Source organism: Eumetopias jubatus, unplaced genomic scaffold (genome assembly GCF_037043125.1).
Source record: "Eumetopias jubatus isolate StellerSeaLion01/CBP00866 unplaced genomic scaffold, mEumJub1_p1.0 scaffold_15, whole genome shotgun sequence".
Lineage (NCBI taxonomy): Eukaryota > Metazoa > Chordata > Mammalia > Carnivora > Otariidae > Eumetopias > Eumetopias jubatus.
This window is the reverse complement of record NW_028274821.1, coordinates 95048804-95069530: the sequence shown is the minus strand read 5'-3', so window position 1 is coordinate 95069530 and position 20727 is coordinate 95048804. Positions and strand designations below refer to the sequence as shown.

The following is a 20727-nucleotide window of genomic DNA, read 5'->3' as shown; positions in this document are numbered from 1 at the left end:
CATGACAGGTGAAACAAGAGAATGGGCCGGGGAAAGCTTTCTCCCAAGGAAGCAAGGAGAAGGGGAGCCTAAGCAGCCAGAGCTGGCCACCTCCCGTTGCTACCCCTAGCATCATACCCTGGTTCACAGCCCCAGATGAGCGCACCTGCGCAAGAGATAAGGGGCATATGCACATGCCTGTGTGTGTGGACACATCTGCAAACAGAGGCAGGCATTTTGTGACACCTGGTCTTCTTGAGACCGAAATCTTCATCTGGCCTTGCATGTCAGCTCTGCTTCCGTGGCCTCTCCCTCTCCCCTGGAATGCTTTCTCTGTCTTTGGTGCTCCCAAGACATCTAGGCACCTTCTACACACAGTGTGAGGGGACTGTGTTTGATCCCCACAGGTCTCTGCCCACTAGACAGAGTGACCTGAAGACAGGAACAGCATCTTGTTCACCCTATATCCTCCTCGGTGCCTGCACATGGTCAGGAGCTCACGAATGTGTGAGCGAGTGAGTGAGTGAGAGAAGAAAAGGGCTCAGGCAAAGGCCTGTGGGGACCTTAGAGCAGGAATCATAAGGCACGTAAGTCATGGGAAGACCACCAGCTAGTTGTCAGCCTCCATCAAGTCTGGGGCCATGGTCTATAGCAGCTTTCACATGACTATGAAGAGTCATGACTGTCCTGAGGTCTGTCTTCCTGATGAGACTGTGAGCCCCACAAGGGCAGCCCTCCGTCCTGCTGTCCCCAGCACTCCTCTAACACCATGCCTGGCACCGAGCTGGTAACTTGCAAATATTTTTGGAAGGGAGGAGAATAGAGCTTAAGTGACGTGTAACGGTATGTAAGGGTAACAGTGCTCCTCTGGGCCACTGGGAAAGAATGAGGTATCAAGGCACAGACGCTGACCACAAAGGACTTCCTCTCCCACAGGCATGCTCTGTCCCCAAGCAGCTATCATGGAGGGGGTGGGGGGGGTGGGGAGAGCAAACTGGGCCTGCACAAGGTGGGCCCTGCCCCGCTAATACGGGGAGATACTCACTGGGAACAGTTGTGGTCTCCCCAGGAGGGCCGGTCAGCGTCACTGGGATATGCACAGTAGCACTCAGGTCCGAGGGTTGACTGCCCATCCGTGTGACATTCCGCTGATTATCTGCATCCTCTGGCTGTTCCTCCACCTTCTGTAGACAAGTGCTGGGCAAGGCATGCACAGGGCCCACACCCATTATCCCACTGGCCTCCAGGTCACAGTGTGCCTCCCTGCAACCAAGAATGGACATCAGAGTCTGATTCGGCCCCAAACTGCTATTCAGTCTGCAAAATCCAGCTCCTTATGCCCCTATCCAGACCAAATAAATCCCTGGCCACATCCTCTGCTACTCTGGCATTTCATATGGTTTTTATCACTTTGTACATTTCTGTGTTTTTAGGTCTGAAGGGTTAAATGGGGCTGACTCACCTGTCTGTCCCTGGCACAAGACCAGGCATGGCTGGCATCACAATACGTATAGAAAGGGAACTGTCTGCAGAATGAAGAAGCCTGTAAGAGGATGTTTCCCTAAGCTACTCCACCTAGAGCCCCACCAGACCAAAAGGCCCAGCACAGAGCTCTGCACAAAGACAGTGCCTGGACTGGGCTGATCCTGAGCGGTCATCTCCAGCTGCAGGAGTTCTGGGAGGTTGGTGGCCTTTGCCTGGGGGCTCCTGTTACCCCAGGTTTCTCACAGAGTCAGTCAGATCCTGGCCCAGCTGCAGAAGGGTAGGAGGCCCTCTGTGCCATGGCCACCCAGCCTGGCCCTATTGTCTTCTACCATTAGCCCAGTGGCCTCCTCAGGCCTTCCTCAGTCTCTCCCCAATTTTGTCTTTTCCCTGCGCCACTATGCTCTTCCCACGCCAGCGTGTCCCAAACCACTCCCAATAATTTCCCCCATGCCCTCTTTCCCACCTGGGTACCTTAGAATAATGGCTGACATTCACTGAGCATACCCCGCCCCCCCCACACACACACAGTTTTAAGCATTCTACACGTCACCCCCAACAAGGCAGGACTGCCACCACCGAGAGATGGAAACGGAGGGCGGGGGGACCAGCCCGAACTGGGGGCTGAACCCTGTGGGCCCGGCCCACCCCCAGCCGCGTCTCCGGCCAGCGGCTCCGCCCACCACCCGCATGCGCACTCCCTCACTTGGGCTGGTGGTTCCGGAGCTCCTTCTCCTTGTCCCGGTCCTCGACCTCGCCCTCCTTCTCCGCCGCCTCCTTCTCCACATCTTCGTGCGTGGGCAGCGCCTTGTGCCGGGCCCGGTGCCGCCGCGCCGGCTCCTCCCCGCTCCCGGCCTCCCTGGGGCCGGCCCGGGGGCCGCCGCGGTGGCGCGCTCGCCGCTCGCCCTTGGCCCCGGCCGCGCCGCTTTCCTTGCCCTGGTCGGGTGCGTGCCGGTGGGCGCGGTGGCGCCGCGGCTCCCGCTCGGCCGCCTCCTCTGGGGAGCCGCGCCGGTGGTGGCGCCGGCCGCCCTCGGGGCCCGGGCCGCGGCCACGCTCGCTGCGGGTCTCCTTGCTGCGGCTGCGGTGCGGCCTCGTCCGCTCTTCCCGGGGCCCGGGCTCCCCGCCCTCGGCCTTCGGCGCGTCCACCCTGTCCTGCTCCCCCGCTGCCGCCGGGGCCGGCGCCGCAGCCTTGTCGCGGTGCCGGTGGTGCCTGCGCGGCGGGTCCGCGCCCTCGGCAGCCTCCGGGCCCTCGGGCCGGGCCTTGCCTCCCGCGGGGACCCGCGGCCCGTCGCGCCCTAGCTCCACCACGAGCGGCCGGTCCAGGTGCGTCTTCATGTCAGGCCGCAGGTGGCGTGTGGTGGCGTAGCGCAGCCTCTCCTCGGGGTCCATCTCGCTGTACAGCGCCTCGCAGCTGGCCCTCAGGTTCTGCAGCCGCAGCTGGCTGGCGCGCTGCTCCCACACCGAGCGCGCCTTGGCCGAGTTCTGCGGCCTGCTGTGGGGAGACCGGCGGTGAGCGGCTGCCCCCTGCGCCGCCCTCCGACTTCTCTGCCTCACACGGGAAGCCACAGATGGACGCAGCGATGGAGGGATGGCAGAGTGGGCGCAGGGAGGAGGGGGAGGGAGGAGGGGTGGCCGGAGCCCTCGAGACCCCTGGCAATCGGTGCAGAACAAGTAGGGGATACGCAGGGTAACAAAAATCCAGCACCGCCCCCCACCCCATTAGGATCCCAAAGATTGTGAGAGCACCAGCCTGGGGGTGGGGGGTGGGGGGCTCAAGGCCACCCCTGAGCAGGTGTACAGGGGCCCTTGGCCAAGGGATGCAGGGCAGTGGGAATGACAGGCACCAGCATGAGGTGGCAGACAGGCTTCCAGGGCGGGTGGGCTGCCGGCCAGGAAGGCCAACATGGGGAGAGGAGGGGGATCAGCGTCCAAATGGGGCAGGACTGAGGAAGAGGCAGGAGGCAGGAGGCAGGGAGCCCCCTGCAGCAGCCCTGGGGCATTGGCCTTGCTGCAGCATAGAGCAGAGCTGCCCAGGGAGGGGCTTCTCCATCTCCACTTCCAGAAAAACAGCCACTGGCCAGAAGGAGACAGGGCCATTTGTGAGAGACCCTGAGAAGAGGTGGGTCCTCAGGAACGGGGTAGGCAGTGGCCCAGGGAGCAAGGGGCCAGGGCCAGTGGGCCCTATCAGGGGCAAAGAGTAAGCTGTGACTGCTCCCTAAGGTGGTCAGCGCCATCCGGGCACCTGCCCCTCGGCTCAGTGACCACTTGCTCCCAGGAGCCCAGCAGTTAGGTCTAGCGCTAGAGATGCTACCTCCTGTGGTCCTCAGTGCCCTCCACTCTCCTGGCTCCACAGAGAGCCCCTTCCATCCACCGGGGCAGAGAGGAGCCCTCCAACACCAGGAGTAGCCTGTGCTTCAGTCTCAGCCCTCACTGCACAGGCTACCAAAGGTCTGACCACCCTCCAGCCTCACCCACATGGTCACATGTGGGGCTCCATAGCCCAGGGTACGTGAGAAGCCCTTTGCATTCTGGAATCTGTGCTGAATAAGGCCTCCAAATTAGGCGACCCCAGTCCCACCTTGGCCAAGCAGAAACATCATCTGAGGCCAGAGTCTTGTCCTTCAGCCTCTGGAGGCTTCTGGACCCACCATGGTGGTGGTGGCATCTGTATTGTTCAGAGCCACACTGTGCTGTGGGCTGCAGTGCCCATCTCATCCAACCCTCACAACTACCTCTTGTCCCTATTTCACAGATGAAGACACTGAGCCTAGAAGGTGTGACTCATAGAGGGCCCCACAGCACATCACTGACGCAGCCAGGATCAGACTCATGCAGAGGCAAAACAGAAGAAAGGTATCTACAGAGGTGAGGCCTTGGCCACACCCCAACCACATTGACAGCACAGAGTCACAGCCTGGGGGGCCCCAGACCAGGGCCCAGGCTGGACAGGCCACCAGTATCAGGGCCCTGGCCCACTGAGCACCATGCTGACCTACAGAGTCAGAGGTGCCCAGGTGTGGGAAAAGCCCAAACCCCTGCAGCTGGCCTGCACAAAGTGTGTGATGCCGAATCTTGCCCCTTTGGAGGTGAAATCCAGGCTCCAGTGTGGGGAGCCATTTCCAGGGCAGTGCCTCAAAAGTATGAAAGCAGAAGAGCACCGTGTCTACCCCTCACCTGGGAGCCCATATGGTGGGCAGGCAGGGCAAGGCTGGGGGACAAGTGTTGGCCTCTCTGGCCATCTGCTAACTGACACCTTCAACTGCCATGCCAGGCCCTGACCCGCCTCCTCTGACACATCCAAGCTGAGCTTCCCTGCTCCCGGAGACACCTTGCAACAGACCCACTACCTTCTGTTTCTTGGACTTCAATCTAGAGCCCAGGGGACCTACCCATCCCAGCCTGGCACCAAAACAAAGGACCAGACTCTGAACAATGCTGAACCATGTGAAATGGATGATAAGGAGCCCATGAGGGCTGACAGCCAGTCCAGCAGCTTGACACAGACCTGGACTCAGCGCCATTGGGTCAGCAGAGTTAGTGTTAGATGCAGCCAAAGACCTGGAGGCCAGTTCTCCGTCAGAACAGACAGGCAGTAAAGACGGGGGACAGTGTGGTGGCTGGGAGCTGCCCTCAACCTCACCCTAGCCACAGCTTCTTCTCCCCCAGAGACCAGCTAAGCTTCACAAAGAGGTGACTTGTCCGCTAAAGTAGAGGGTACCACAGGGCTGGCAGACTCCCCTAGAACTTTCCAGGGGAGCAAGACACTGAACAGCCAGGGTCACATGGCCCCACCTGGCCTTGCTCCTGCTGGGTCTCTCTCCCTCTCTGGGCCATAATGCCACCTGAAAATGTTTGCACCCACCCACCACTCGGTGATGTCCTGGCTTCCTCTCTGGGTGTGTCTCTGAGTCCGTGCACCAGGCCTCCCCTCCTTGTTGGTGTCTGAGTCGACCTGCACCCACCTGGTTGCTGTTCTGTCCTTGCTCTGTCTGGCACATAAAGTAGTGTGGCCACCCCTGGTCTCTCACTCTGCACCTCTCCACCGAGTTCACAAGCAGCAAGAACATGCAAGCGAGTGTCAGGCCACCATCTGACACAGAGTGACAATAATCCAGACAAAGACCTTATTTAAAAAGGCTCTTTAAGGAGTCACATGGGGGAGTTGCTCCCACGATGTCTCGACCCCAGCTTGCTGGTATAGCTCTATTCAGTCACACCCAACCCAGGCACTGTGGATGCCTGCAGGGCCCAAAAAGGAGCCTCAGTGGCATGGCCCTACTTTGAGGTCTCTGAGCTGAAAGAGCCAGTTCCCCACAGCTGCCGATAATGTGAAGCAGCCCTCACTGTGACACCATCAATACCTACAACCACGCCCTACTCCACCCTGTGATCAGTCATCCAGGGTCCAACTTCCTTACCCTGTGAGATATCAGGGACCCAACAGCCAGCAGCTCCAAGTGCTTGTGAGCAAGCCCACCTTGGGTCTATGCTGGCTGAGTAGGGAGCAAGTGGCTCAGGGAGGGCAAGAGCTCCCATACCACCAGGACCCAGAGAGGACACCTGGCTACCCCCATCCAGGCGGGCTGACCACACCCAATGACTCCAGGGACTTCTCACCTGCAGCGGTTGGTCTCACCCTTGAGAGGAAGGCCCTGGAGGCAAGCATCCCAAGACCACTTCCCCAGTCAGACTGGTGTCACCTCCAAGAGGGACACACTGGGGTTTCTGTGGCTCTACTCAGGCCCTGACTGGTCTAACATGAGACAGCAGCTCTGCTCTTGCTAGGACAACTTCCTAAGGATCACAGATACATCCCCTCCCAAGTCAAAAAGGGAGGGGGCAGGAGGACCCCGTGAATGTCCTCAGTGAGTCCTACTGAACACCCTACCTCGTGGGAACCACAAGGAGACAGCGCCCATTGGTGCCCAGCAACGGGCCACCTCAGGAGAAGCAAATACATGCTCAAGACGCCAGAGAGACGGCACGTGGACAGACAGCAGACAAGAGGACCAGGAGGGAGAGGGGGAGGGGCTGAACTCAGAGTCTGATGCCCGTGAGCAGGACTTGGGAACGTCAGGAAGCATGCCCACCGTCCCCCAGCAGCTGCAGAAGGCTTTCCTGGAGCTGCCCCTGAAGCGAGTGATTTGAGGTGGAAAAGCAGTTAGGAGTGGAGGGAGGTTCGCGTGTAGCTGCCATGAAGCCACAGATGGTGTCATAGCCGAGCAACTCACGGTGAGTTTACGCTGGAGACAGATGAGCTGCGAGATGCAGCACCTCGAGTGTGCTTTACAAAACTGCACATGCAAAAAACAAAACAAAAGAAAAGTGAGAAAACCAGAGAGGGTTCTAAGGGACACAGAACACGTTTAAGCCACGTCAGGTCAGGGCACAGGCTGCAGTATGCATCTGGGCAGGAGGCCAGGGACGCTTCCATCAAAACAGGCACCAGCTGAGACCTCGGGGTAAAAGAGAGGTTGAGAAAGAACGAGCATCCGGCGGAACAGTGACACTGAAAAGAACACAGCACACCCCACCATGGCTGGAAAAGAAGAAGCTGCAACCTGGGGGCCCGTCCACTACAGCTCAGCACACTCTGCCCCACGAGGGGCAGTGCGGTTGCAAAGAGCCAGCACCGTGTGTCCCTAAATTCCAAATGGCTCTCCCCTGCCACTTGGTGTCCCACTCCCACGGGGCCGTAGTGGGATGACCTCTGCATTTGCCTTGCCTTTGAGATGGGGCAAAGCCAGCTAACACAGAATACCTTACCTTTGGGCTTCACCTGAGCCCTGCTGCCTGACCAACCTGCTCTGCCCTAGCCCACCTGACTCCTTGGCTCCTCAGGCTCTAAACCAGGTGCCTCCAGCTCACCATGACCCACCCAGGGGAAAGCAAGCTACATCACCAACCCACTTCCCTCGGGTGTAACTCCAGCCATTTCCCAGTGACTTTCAGGAAGCTTTTCCAAAACCAACAGAGAAACCAAAAATCTCTATGATCATTCCCCTTTAAGGTAGTTTCCCCAGGGGAGGACCACGTGGCTTCCCAGCTCCTCCTTCAAGGCCAAGTCTACACACATTTGTGAGGAGCTCAGAGCAACTCATCCACCTGCAAGTCCTGGATGCAAACAGGTGTGTGGGTCTGTGCAAGTGCGTGTGTGAGAAAGAGTGTGCAAATCAGTGTGCGACTGGGTGAGAGTACATATATAGGTGTGTATGAGTGTGGATGTGTGTGAACAAGTGTGAGGCTGTGAGGGAGTATGTGTGCTCATGTGAACATGTGTGAGTGTCCAGGTGGGTGTGATCGTGTGTGAGCACGAGTGTGTGTGACAGTGAGTGTCAGGGGGACTGAATCATGTGAGGTAAGTGAACAGTGTGGGTGAGTATGTGCACCAGCATTCAGAAGTCCGGGTGAGGAGAAGGGTAACCGAGCACAGAGAACCATGAGGGCCATGTCAACCTTAGTGACCCTTCCCTCCCTCAGGTGAAGTGGCTGTCACCTGAGGCTGCAGCCCAACTCCAAGGGACAGGGACACCCCTCTGAGGGGGCACGGAGGCTCAGTGCAGCCCAGGGGGGCACAGAGCCCAGGGGAGCCTCTCAAACAGCAAGGACACTAAGGGCCCCTCTGCATCCAAGGCATCACAGAGAACATCTGGACCAGTCGTCCCACTTCACAGACCACACGGCATGGCTGCGCGGAGCTGGGTCAAGGTGAGTGTCACTCAGGGGCCTCGCCTGCACCCCAACCCAGCAGTGGGGAAGAAGCAGGCGTTGCCCATTCACCCAGCACGACTCACCAGGAGAACAGAAACAGTTGGGAGGGTGGCGGGCAATGGACAGACAGAGGACAGACAGACACCAGGAGCTCTGAGCCTCGGCCTTCAGTGCTCAGGGTTCTCCACACAAAGAGGAGGGCAAACACCAACACACCCACCACCCACACACCCTGGAGTTCAGACCTGGTCTGAAGTGTGCAGGAGCTTCAGTGATCACATCAGACAGACTGCATCTGACAGAGGCAGACTGAGGACATGCCACAGGGGGCAAGGGCCTAAAGCTGCATCCCAGGAGAACCTGCAGGACTGATAGCTAGCCCAAGAAGGGGGAACGCAGACGCCAGGGCCTGCACGCACCCAGGCTGGCATGACATGAATGAGTTGACACCAAGCTCAGTCTCCACTGTGAGGCAGAACACCTGTGTAACCTGAGGCGCTCCACCCAGGAGAAGAAAAGCCCCGAAGTGGTGATCAGGCCAACAGCTGGTGTAATATACCCTGGACCTGGGTGTACCAGTCTGCAGCCTTGTACCTACGTAGCAGTGTCCCCAAATGAGGACAGAGGCAGAGGAAGAACATCCAGACCTTTCCTGGTGGCCTGACATGTTCTCCATGGTTGTGCTGAGGGCCCCAGCACCTGCCTCTCTGAGGTCTCAGCCCCAATGGGAATGGACGCCCTGCCATACACCCCTAAGGCGTAGGCAGCTCTGGCATGTATAGGGCCCATGGGACAATGCACTCACCTCCAAGAGCAGAGAAGGCAAATTCTGAACAGAAACCCACAAGGCCCATGAATAAGTCAAAGGCTCACCTGTTCCCTCTGCTAAAGCAGACCACCAGCAATTTACAAAGCTCAGGAGAAGGGGTCATCTTCCAGGTCACCACAACCTCCTCAAAGCAAGCCCAGGACCAAGCTGACTGAGTCGTTGAATTGGCCAAACAAAACACAGACAACTGAGCACTGAGCCCCCCAGTAGCTGTCTTCGTAATGACTGCTGTGTCCTGCCTGGCTACCTGCAGGCCACCTGCATCCCTGCCTGGGCCCCCAGGGGTCTGTGGCCTCCTCTAGCTTCTTCTCCCCCCCAGAGGCCAGGGCTTCCTGCTTGGCTTAGGGATAGGTCCTCTGCAAAATCCTTCCTAGGAAACAGGCCATCACCCGGGGGACTGCCAGACAGGAACAGGGCTGCTATCATGCACACTCACACCGGCACACCCACACTCCCAGCAAACCCATCCACCCACTCAGCAGCACAGATGGATGTGTCACCACAGATGTACCCGTGGCTGTTCCTGGGGAACAGGGAGAGGGAGGGAGGCCAGCTGGATCCGCATGGGAAATGGGAGGCATGTGGTGGGGTGGGCGTGGCACCGAAGACAAGTCAGCAGTCCCAGGCAGACCCAGCCTGGCCTAGAGAGTGAGCTCCCAACAAAAGGAGAGCTCCTCGGTGCTCTCTCACAGCCACACTGATACTAGGCCAGACTTCCTCCCTCTTTCCCATTCCTCCCTGCGCCCCTGTCGGTGACCTCCCCCAGCACCCCGCAGCCTTTGGCCCTGGGCTGGGCACTCCGTCCCAACTCTGAGGGCCCTAATACTGCCAAATGTGGTTCTGCAATGTGCCTTGAGGCTCAGCTGAACCTTGGGGTGACCAGTCTCCCCACAGAAGCCTTGGCCCTGCCTTCACCTTTTGTCATCATCAAGGCTTCCCCTTGACCTCTGTCCCCATAGGGAACCCTTGAAGACATTTTGGGAAACTGCATTAAATCTCATGGGCTCCTCAAGTACCAGCTAGAATCTTCTGGCTCCTAAAAAGCTGAATACAGAACACACATGTTGACACCTTACCCCTGACTCTGAGTCTCTGTCCAGCAAGGGGCCCTGGAGCCACCCAGACTGTTGGGGAGCAAGTCAGAGAGCCAATCCTACCCATGATGGGAGGGCCATGCATTGCCACATCTTTCTCCGACTCGAACTGGGAGAAGCCATGGAGGCTTTTCCTGGTGAACACTCTCCTCAAAGGCTGCTCTCGGAGGGGATCCATTCCCTCACATCACAGCTCCTGTGGGCTGTGTCCTAAGGAGCTCCCGCCAATGCGTGGGATTCTGAGGAAGCCCCCAGAAGGCATGTCCCGCTGAGAACCCAGCTGTGAGACTCCACAGCAGCCCCCGCCACCCTGCAACCCACCCCCAAGAGCCTTACGCAGCAGCAACGGAGATGTTGGCGGCAGACATGGGACTGACTTCAGCCACTTCTTTGGCCTTTTGCAGAGCAAGCTTCTGATTGGCTGCTTCTTCCATTTCCTCTTCGTCCTGTTTGAACAGACACAAGTGTGCAGCCTCCTCTAACAACGTCAGCTCTTCCTCCCGTGGTCTCTGAGTCCTTCCCGCCCTCTGAACCTGTATGAGCATGACCCACCCACGCTCCAGCACTGTGCACCAATTCCACATGAGCTCTCTGGTAGCCTTCAGGGACCCCCTTCTATACCTGCTGCTCAAGGCAACAGTCCCCAAGATTCTTGCCCCAATACGTCTTGCCATGGGCCATCTCCCAGGGTGCTCACAGCTGGTGACTTACACCCCACTTGTGAGCCCACGCCACAGGGACCCAGCTGCTGCCTGCATATTTGTCCCACAGCGTTTCCGACTTGGCACTATCAAAATGCAAACCTGTCCCTCCTCTCCTGCGGCCTGCTGCCTCTCCACCCCAGGAGAACCTGTCCCACTCGAACAAAGCCTCTGCCCCAGAGCTATGAGCAAAGGCAAGGGGCAGGACTCTGTACCCTGAGCCTAGATCCCAGCACAGCATCGCTCACAGGAATTGTCACCAGCAGTGGGTCTAGCAGGGCCACCTCCTAGCCTTTGAGCTTCTCCTACTTGGACCCATCAGGTCACGTGTGTCTACCTGTCCCCAGCTGTGACTGTGGAAAGTCCCTCCCTGTGTCCACCTGGACAGCCACTTCCAGTACCTGTGTTCCCTCTCCCACCAAGTTCCTGGGGAGGACCCTACAGCTCTCTGACACACGTGGAGTTATCCCGCCCTGCCCTGCCTCTGCCCTCCATGGGAAGGGGAGTGGACATCTGGGCAGACCCTCTGGCCCTAACCCCATGTCGCTAGGCAAAATCAACATGCTCTGCTCCTGGGATCTGGATGAAAAGCTCTGGGCTGAGCCCATGGCCCATGGAGGGAAACTAAGGCCTCCATGTCATCTAGCTAGACTGCTGAGACCACCATTATTTCCCCAAAAACCCCAATCCCGAGCCCACCTGGCTTCCATGGAAGGTGACATTCCCAGTGTGACCCAAAATGTCCTTAAATCTTCTCCTAGAGGCCCCCAAATGGCAAAAAGTAAGACCCCTGTTAGGTGACTGCAGATTTCCCACCATAGTGAAGAGGTCTTCAAGCTTCAGGCCCCAGAGCAGGCAAAGCTCAATCTACCACAGAACACCCCTATCAAGGTCCTTCTTCAAGCTATGGATGCCATCCTGGTTGACAGCCCTCCAGGGCAGAGGATGAGCTTCTACAAACTCCACTGAGTTTATTTCCACTTTGAAAAAAACGTGATGCTGTAATACATTGTAAAGGAAGGGCAGCCAGCCCAGGAAATGCCCCACAGCCTGACACAGCTAGGCCTCTACCTGCCCCAACTTCCAAATCAAGGGAATTCCTGGATTAGGGCCATTGGCCCAAAGGGGCCATCGCACAGGCTGACTGTGCATGGAGACAGGGCCCCAAGGACATCCCTTCCCCGGTGTGTCCTCACCCATGGCACAACTTGAAGAGACAGCGAGAACTTCAAGCTCAAGCTCACCTCTGCCCCAAGACAGCTGGTGTCCAGACCACCAATGCTCCTAAGCACCCCCAGTTCATGTCCCGGAAATCCTGACACCGAGAGGCGCTCGGTGGACACAGGGTCCCCCCTGCCCCAGCAGCCCAGGTAGGAGCCAGGGACAAGCCCTCTCCGGCCACTTCGAGATGGCAGAGCCCATCTCGGCCCTGGCCGACAGAGAAATGAGCAGGCCAGTGGGACTTCCAGGCCCTCAGGAGGCAGCAGCCAGAGCAAGGGAAGCCTCCATACCCACAGGCACTGCCACAGCCCAGGCCCGGGCCAGGAGAAGAGGAAGTCTCAGCAGAAGCAAAGGAGGACACGCGAATAGGCCTGCCTCTACCAGAGAGCAGGGTGGGGGCGGTGGGGTACCTGCACGGTCAGAAGCACCGGGCCCAGCTGCGCCTCTGCCGACTGCAGGCACGTCCCGCAGCTGCCCTCCTCAGGCGAGGCCCGAGTCAAGCTCAGCCCCAGAACAGAGATGGCGTTGAGAGTCGGGCTGGACTGCACCAGACACACACGGGATGTGCACAGGTGTCAGCTCCAGCACACAGGCGAGAGGTGCGCACACAGGCCACATGCTCAGCTGAGAGAGCAAGCACGCGGGGCGTCTGCGGCGGGTGGCCTGACCCTCCACACTAGGAGCCGGGGCTTGTCAAAGCACAAGCCTAACGCCGACGCAGCGGGAGAGCCAGCCACACCGTCCATGGCTGTGAGGCTGAAGGTGACCAGGCAGGGGGCTGTGTCATCGGGAAGGAAACCACAGGGGAGGGTGTGTATAATCACATCCCCCACCAGGCTCCAGGATGAGAGATGAATATTAGAGGCCGCCCACTGGGCACAGCTGGAGAAGAAGCCGTCCTGCTGAAGCACAGACAAGCCGACAAAGAGGCGGCAGCCATTCCTCCAGGTCCCAGCCAGGCCCAGCATCTGAGGACAGAACTGCCCAGGGACTGCCCGAGCACAACAGTGCACATTCACGACAGACCACAGGGGCCCCCTCGCCGCCCAGGGACGGGCACAGGGAACCCCACACCTCCCTTGAGGGTCTTCACCTCCGGCATGCCTCTGGCTGAGGGGACACCTGCTGCTTCATTCAGCCATACCTCCTGATACACCTCAGGGTCCTTCACCCCTAGGCCAGTACAGCCTGCCCCCCACTTCTTAGGGCTCTCTCTGGGCTGTACCATCTGTTCCTCATACCTCCTCCTGCCTTTCTGGCCATTCTTTCCAGCTCTTGGCTTCTCCAGGACCTGCCCTTCCTGGCATGGCATCTCCCACGCTTCCTCTGCCCCCTTTGCACTCCCAAATGGCAGCCTAACTTCTACCTGTCCAGGACTTTGAGGAGGCTCCCCCGGAGAGTGGTCACATGAGTCCTAATCCTGGACTGACCCTCTTCATGGATCTCTGGACTCACGCCGAGTGACACAGGCTGCCGCCCCCCACCCCCTCTGCTCCTCCTGGGCTGCAGGCATTGTCCCTACTCACGTACCTTGGTCAGCTCCTGAGCATTGGCGAGGTTGTCCACGGCGATGGCCAGGAAGACATTCAGCAGAGTGTCTGGTTGGCTCCAGCTAAGGAAGGGAACCCTTCTGCCCCCACCCCCAGTCTCCCACAGTCATACCCCAGCTCCCCCATGGAGAATTGGGCCCCATCTCCCCAGAGCCTGACTAGCCTCCTTCCCTTGATGGCCACATGCCCCTCCAGTCCCCTTGCTCCTCTGGCCCCTGTCACCCCCAGAAACATCCTAGCCCAGCTGCCAGGGCTGCCGCCTCCAATCTCTCCAGATCAGGCCACTGACCTGAGTCACTCCAGTTCTCCTGGGGCCGGAGCCACCTCTTCCCACAAGCTCCCCTCCTGTGCACGTCAGAACAGCATCTCCCAGAACCATCCCCACCCTGCACCCTGTGTCAGGCCTTAGCACTGTTCCACAGACCCAGGCCCTCCCCAGTCACCTCATTCCTTGGCTCTGCTGACTTTTGGAACCAAGCAACCCCGTGTCGTGGGATGTTGAGCAGCATGCCTGGCCTCTGCCCAGCACCTGGATGCGGCAGCACCTTCTCCTCAAGGCAATCAAACTGTCTCAGACATTGCCGATGTCCTCTGGGGGCAAAGTCACCCCAGTCAGAGCCCTAGAACTGAGCTTCTTAGCCACAGGCCTGGGGATTCACCCCCCTAACCCCAACCTGGCAGTCATTCCTGCCAGGGCAAGGCTTGCGTAGACTCTGGCTTTGCAGGAGGCCAACAGCAATGACTGCTGCTGGTCAGGACCCAGTCTGGCAGGCAGATGCCTCCAAGACTCAAGGGGACCCACGTGCCAGGTGCCACCTCATAGGCAAGGCTGCTCGGGGCTCCAGCAGAGCCCAGAGGACAGACACTGAGGCTGGGGGCCACTTCCCTGCACTAACCACAGCCATGAGCACCCTCAGAGGCCTTCCCACACCTGGAGCTCAGGGCCCAGCCAGAGAGGGGCACAGAGGCAGAGGGAACGATTCCCATTGGCTAGCACGAGGCCTGACCACTGACACACCTGGCCTGACAGTGCAGGGTCAGAAAAGCTGTGATGAGCTTCAGGCCACTACTCAGTCTCGGGGAGGGGGGGGCGCCCCCTCCTTCTGGAGAGCAATTATTCCCCACCCTTACCCCTACCATTTGAGGTCAACACTGCAGGCCCCTTCCCTCTCCGACAACCTTGGCTGCCACTTCCGGGTTTCCAGTCAGCCAGCCCCCAGGTCCCACCCGCCTGCTAAACAGTGAACAAACACTGCCCCTCTGAGCCCCTGACTCCTCCTTGCTGGGCCTCCTGCTCAGCCCCCACAGAGACGGGGCTCCCTGCCCTGGGGTCCAGGCCCTGAACTACACAGGGCAAACAGATGGTGCAGCCCCTCTGGGGCGAATGCAGGCAAAGAGAACAGGGTCTGCAGGGTCACAGGTCATAGACTGGTGTGAGAGCCTGCAAGGCAGGGGCAAGGAGGGGCAAACAGGGTCACGTGTCCAGGTGTGCGTGCAGGGAAATAAGGCCAAGCCAGTAGGTCAGTCTGCGAGAAGGCCACTCACGGATCTTTCTCCGGGCTCTGCGGGCTACTTGCTGCAGCAGGTCTCAAAATGGGGGTCCCCAGGCCACAGCATCAGCACTCCCAGGGGAGCATGTTAGCATCACATTTGTGGGCTGGAACCTGAGCAATAACCACCCTTGGGGGACTCTGATGTACAAAAGAGTTTGAGAACCCAAGTGCCCCTGCTTATCCTGAATTCCCCCACCCACCCCGAGCAGGGGGGCCACATTCACACCTCACCTCTCCTGGCCCTCAACACTCCCCCCCCATCATGAGCCTTGCAGCCTCCTCTTCCCATGTAGCCTGCCTAAGGCAGAGCTGCCACTAAGCTGCTGGGCTCTCCCGGACCCCAGACCCACCCTCCCATCCCAAGGTCCTGAAACACGAGCCCAACAGCCACCCACTACAGGAAACCTTGCTTCATATTTCTCTGCAGGTATGATGTTTTCAGCAGGGAACAGTTTTTTAAAAGCCCAGGGCCAAAATTTAATTCCTGAATTAAAGTGGGCAAACCAAACCAAACCAAACCCACTGCCATCAGTGTTCAAAGCCCACGTCTTCCCATAGCAACCCTCCTGAGCCTGCCACTGACCATACCATCTCCCTCTGGGTACCGTACATGCAACTCATGCTTCCATCGACCTCAGGCCCCACAGCCTCTGGAACCCCCAAGCTCAGGCTGCCTGGAGAATATTCACCATCTAGACTTAAACCAGCTCCCCTGAGGGAGGAGCTACATCGTTCACACTTGATGAGAAGGTACCCTCTCGTATTTGTGGCCAACAACCACCCCCCACCCAGTCCTCCTGGGGGAAGAGGGAGAGGCAGGCCCAGACCAAGCACTAACCACACTGCACCCCAGCCCCAAAGAAGGATACAATTTCCAAACAGCGTCAGGACAATGAAGTAAAAGGAGGAGAACATGCCTTTGCTGACTCCACCTTGCGATTCGATCCCGTGATACATCACTGCATTCCAATCCTCTCCTGTTAGGATCTGTGGAGGGACAGCACCACAGGGCATGCCTGCATGGCCACCTTCACCCACATGCACATGCATGTGCACGCTCAGGGTCAAGACATGGCTGTGTCCCAAGAACCCATGGGTACATGTGCACAGACACACAGGTTTCTAGATGTTAGGGCTTCTGGAGGTCAAGGTGGCCCACGGTCCTCCAGAAAAACTTCCATAAAGACATGGCTGCTGAGCTGGGTCAGGCCTCGAAAGATGAATATGCTCTAGCTTTTCGGCCAAAAATGGAAGGGAGCACCAAGCCGAAGGAAAAGGTGAGCAAAGGCAAGGAGGAGAATTGTAGCAATGAGCTGGAGAGATGAGGCCGGGCTGGGGAGGCAGAACTCCCCACTCCCAGGGCCACCTGGGCCAGGATGTTACAGTCTAGGTGACAGTGGGTCCAGCACAGAGGGTGGCTAAATGCAATCCTTGCCCCATTAAGAAACATGTCTCTCTTTGCTACTGTATTTTTGGAAAAGTACAAGAGGAGAACGTAACAGACATTCACGTGTCCACCAATCTAAATGGACACTGCTCACATTTGTCCCATTTGCATCAGGTCCCACTGCCCGTGAACACTCCCGACAGACGACCCCAATCACAAACCTGGTGAGGAACCATGTCAGTAGAGTTCCACTCACACGACACACATGTATCTATAAACAAAATACACCACGCGTGTTTTAAACACTCACAGGAAGGTATCAAACGACACGCACCGTTCTTCAGCTTGCTGTCTTCACTCAGTATCGTATCTTTGAAGTTTATCCACACAAGGCACACAAATCCACCTACTCCTGTCCCCCACCGAACACCAACCCTTCAGGCCAACAACCCACACGCCTCTTGACTGGCACCTTCCTTCTTTCCAGGATTTTGCTACCGAGTCTCACTGCACTCGTGGAAGGTCTGCCCACAGCTGGGACGGCCAGGGAGCAGGCCATGTGCACCTCTGACCTTACAAGGGGTTTCCGAAGCGCTCACCCTAGGCTACACCTGTGGTGGGCACTGCTCCGGGCTGAGGAGTGAGAGGGCCAGCCGGTCAGGTGTTGTCCTCTGGGGCTTCTTCGACAGTCTCACATCCCGGATGCCTCACCTTCCTCCCACTGACTGAGATTTCCCGTGCGTTCCGTGTGTTCTTGCTCATTCTTGCCTCTGTCTGCAGAACTACTGGAAATGCTCGCGGCTGGCCTCTGTTCTATGACAAAGTGCCCTGCATCTAAGAAATTCCTCTCCATTCAAAGGCAATAAAAATATTCTTCTGTATTTTCTTCAAACCATTTTAAAGTCTGGTTTTACACAGTTAGGTTTTGAATCCACCTGGAGTTTGTAGTTACTGTTCTGTGTACACTCAGGGATGAAGATCAACCTTTTTCCCAGTGGACAGCCAGGTCTCACAGACCTACTTTTTTAAAATACTCTGTGCCCATCCCCCTCCTACGGCCAGCTTCCTGCCTAGCCTGGCCACATTTCTGGCTTCTTTGGTCTGCTCTTCATACCTCACAATCCTCCTGCTTCGTAAAAACTCTTGACACATGGTGAGGCAGACCCCTCCTTCCTGAATCGTCTTGACAGTTCTTGGACGTTGACTCCTCCACATTATCAATATGCTGAATTCCAAGAGACTAAATTAGGAGAGCAGATGTCTTTGCCACTCCCCATTACAAATATATCGCCTGTGTACCCAGATCTGTAGGTCCTTTGACAACAAGTCCTAATTTCACCCATAAAAGTCTTGCATGCTGTTTGTAGATCTCTGGGTGCCTCATAGCTTTTGTCGCCTCTGGAATGAAATATTTCATTTTAATTGAATTTTCTAATTGAATGGTTAGGTCATAGGAAAGCTACATTTTTGTATGTTGATCTTGTGTTCAGTAGCACAAGTGAACTTTATGCACTTGGTAGGACTCATCTTATACCTGCCAGGCCCAGGGCAGGAAAAGAGCTCTACAGATCCCTTGTCCTTAATGGTTAGAAAGCTATCCAGGTTTTTAATTCCTTCTTGAGCTAATTTATGTGTTTGAGGCTTTCCTATGAAAGTGCATTTTCATCTTAGTTTTCAAATCTCTGGCCATAATATTCTTTGGGATTTAAAACAATCTCTCCCTTTCCTGCAGGTAGGCCTCCCTTCCAGGCTAAACTTTTCATCTGTGCTTTTTCTCTCGGCCAGTGTTGCCAAGATGCTGTCTCCTGTATTAGTCTTCCTGAGAGCAAGCTTTATATGACTTTGTTGTCTTGCTGTTTTAGTTTTGTGTCACTAATGTCTGCTTGTTAACCATTTTTTCCTGCTTTCAATTTTTCTTTGGTTTGCCTGTTCGCTTTTCTAGGTTTTTAAGATAAGTACATCACTAGTTTATTTCTAGTCTTTCTTTTATTTTGATGACTGCATTTGAGATTATAAATTTTCCTCCAAGTATTGTTTCCACATCATTCCATAAGTTTTGATGTCATTGTTCACTTCTAAGTATTTTGTAAGGTCTGTTGTGATGTCTTCTTTAGCTCAGTCCTTCAGCCTTTAGGTTTTAATAATAATTTTTTACACATGTTTGTTTATTTACATTACATCAAGAATGTGCTCTGTAGGATGACAATTCTCCAAGATTTGTAGGAATTTCCTGGGTGACTTAACAAGTGGTCAGTTTCTGTGAATGTCCTATGTGTCCCAAACAATGACTGTTTTGTTTGCTGTCCGGCTGGGTGCAGAGTTCCATAGACCTCAGCCTCATCCTATGGATTGACAGAAATGTATTACAAACCTCTTTTAAGATGTGGACTTCCACGTGTTTCTATCAGTTGCTGCTCAGTATATTTTTAGGTCATGTTGTGAGGTCATGCAGGTTCATGATTGCTGCCTTCTTTTTGTTGTTCTGTAATGCACTTCTTTATTTTTACTAAAGCTTTTTTCTCTTAACTTGAATTTTGGCTGATGTTAATATTATACCAGCTTTCTTTTTGATGATTTCTACTTAGTTTATCTTTTTGTATCCTTTGATTTTTTAATTATGTACTATTTCAAACATTCAGAAAGGAATGATGAATAATTTTTAACAAACCTCCATGTACCCACTACCTGGCTTGACAACTATAGCATTCAAAGGAGGTGGCGCCCCTTGAGTAGAACTGCTCCAGCCTACCTCCCAGCAGCACAGCACCCTGAATCTGGTGTTTCTCATTTCCATGCAAGCTTTTATACTTTCACTGCATGGATGCCATAAACAACAGTTTTGCATGTTTTCATCCTTATTTAAATAGTATCATATGTTGTGCATTATTTTGAATCTTACTTTCTTTTTGCTTAATATTATATTTGTGAGATTCATCCATGTTAACACATTTAATTCTAGGTCGTTCATGTTCCTGCTATACAGATAATACAACACATTTTTCTTATCCATTCTTGTGACGATGGACATTTTTGGTGACTTCCAGTTTTTTGCGGTTATAAGTAACAATGCTATGATACCTCACACGCACCTCTCCTTGTGCAATTGGGCAGAGGACTTTCCCGAGCACAGACCCACAACAGGAACCACCCCTACGCAAGTCCCAGTTATTAGGTTTTATGACGTTATTACCCACAGTGGTTCTACCAACCCACCAACAGCATAAAGGAATCTCCATTTCTCCACATCCCCTCTATAACTTGATATTAGATTTCTTAACTTCTGCTAAATTGACAGGTGGAGAGGTTGTCTCATGGTGGGTCTAATTTGCATCTCTAGCAACACTGGTAATTGTTCTTACTGGTTTATTCATCAGCCCAACTTCCTCTCCTATGAGATGCTTGTCTACACTCTGCCTTTCCCAGATATTATTTGTCTTTCTCTTTGATTTGTGGAAGTTCTTGGTAAGTCTTGGACACTTCAGTGGTTATTCTAATACTGTGGAAATGTCTTCTCCAAGTTCATGACATTTTTTAAACCTTTTTGTGGTGTCTTTTGATGCACAGGAATTTCTATTTTAACAGTCAAATTTGTCAATATTTTCCTTTATGATCTGTGCTTCTTATCGCTTAAGAAGGATTTCCCTACCTTGAGTTAGTACCATTACACTCCTGTGCATCCTCCTAAAATTTCAGATTTGCTCTTCACATTTAGGTCTTAATCTATCCAAACTGATTTCAAATACAGAACAAAGTAGGAACCCAATTTCATGTTTTGCTCTATGGACAACCAAATTGTCCCATACCATCTGCAAACACAACACTTCAGTTTTCTGTGTGTGCAAATATTTTAGCTGTGAATATTCTTTCTTCCTTATCAATCCTGAGAAACTGTGTTTCATATTTTCTTGTCCTACTGCAGACCACAGACACCAGCACTAATCTAAGAGTTTTTACTTGGAAGGAGTGTTGGCTTTTATCATGTGATCTTATCTTTTTAGAAAAAATGTGTTATGCACATTCCCAGACAGACACAGAGAGTGCTGCATCCCCACGCCCTCATCACCCAGCTTCCAGAGTGGACAAATCTCCCAGATGTTGTTTCTTCTGTCCTCTCGACTCTGTGCCGTGGTCTTGCTGGAGTCACATGTTTTTTCTGATCACACGGTTTTTTCCTACCCTAACTGGCTAAGATGATGAATTACATTAATAGGCTTTCCAAT

At 55.1% G+C, this 20727-nt stretch overlaps 1 protein-coding gene across 6 annotated transcripts in view; it reads right to left on the bottom strand.

Moving 5' to 3' along the window:
* Positions 1-20727, bottom strand: part of CACNA1B (calcium voltage-gated channel subunit alpha1 B) — a 181394-nt gene that overhangs the window by 82328 nt on the left and 78339 nt on the right. For 5 of the 6 annotated variants that reach the window (XM_088019213.1, XM_088019211.1, XM_088019212.1 and 2 more), the window contains exons 16-20: positions 15990-16107; positions 13548-13615; positions 10432-10541; positions 2168-2950; positions 1025-1242 (exon numbers count right to left, since the gene is read on the bottom strand). In XM_088019213.1, the coding sequence (XP_087875339.1) occupies positions 1025-1242; positions 2168-2950; positions 10432-10541; positions 13548-13615; positions 15990-16107 (1297 nt within the window). Of the gene's footprint in view, positions 1-1024; positions 1243-2167; positions 2951-6692; positions 6756-10431; positions 10542-13547; positions 13616-15989; positions 16108-20727 lie in introns of all 6 variants that reach the window. The other variant, XM_088019210.1, reaches the window with a different exon arrangement.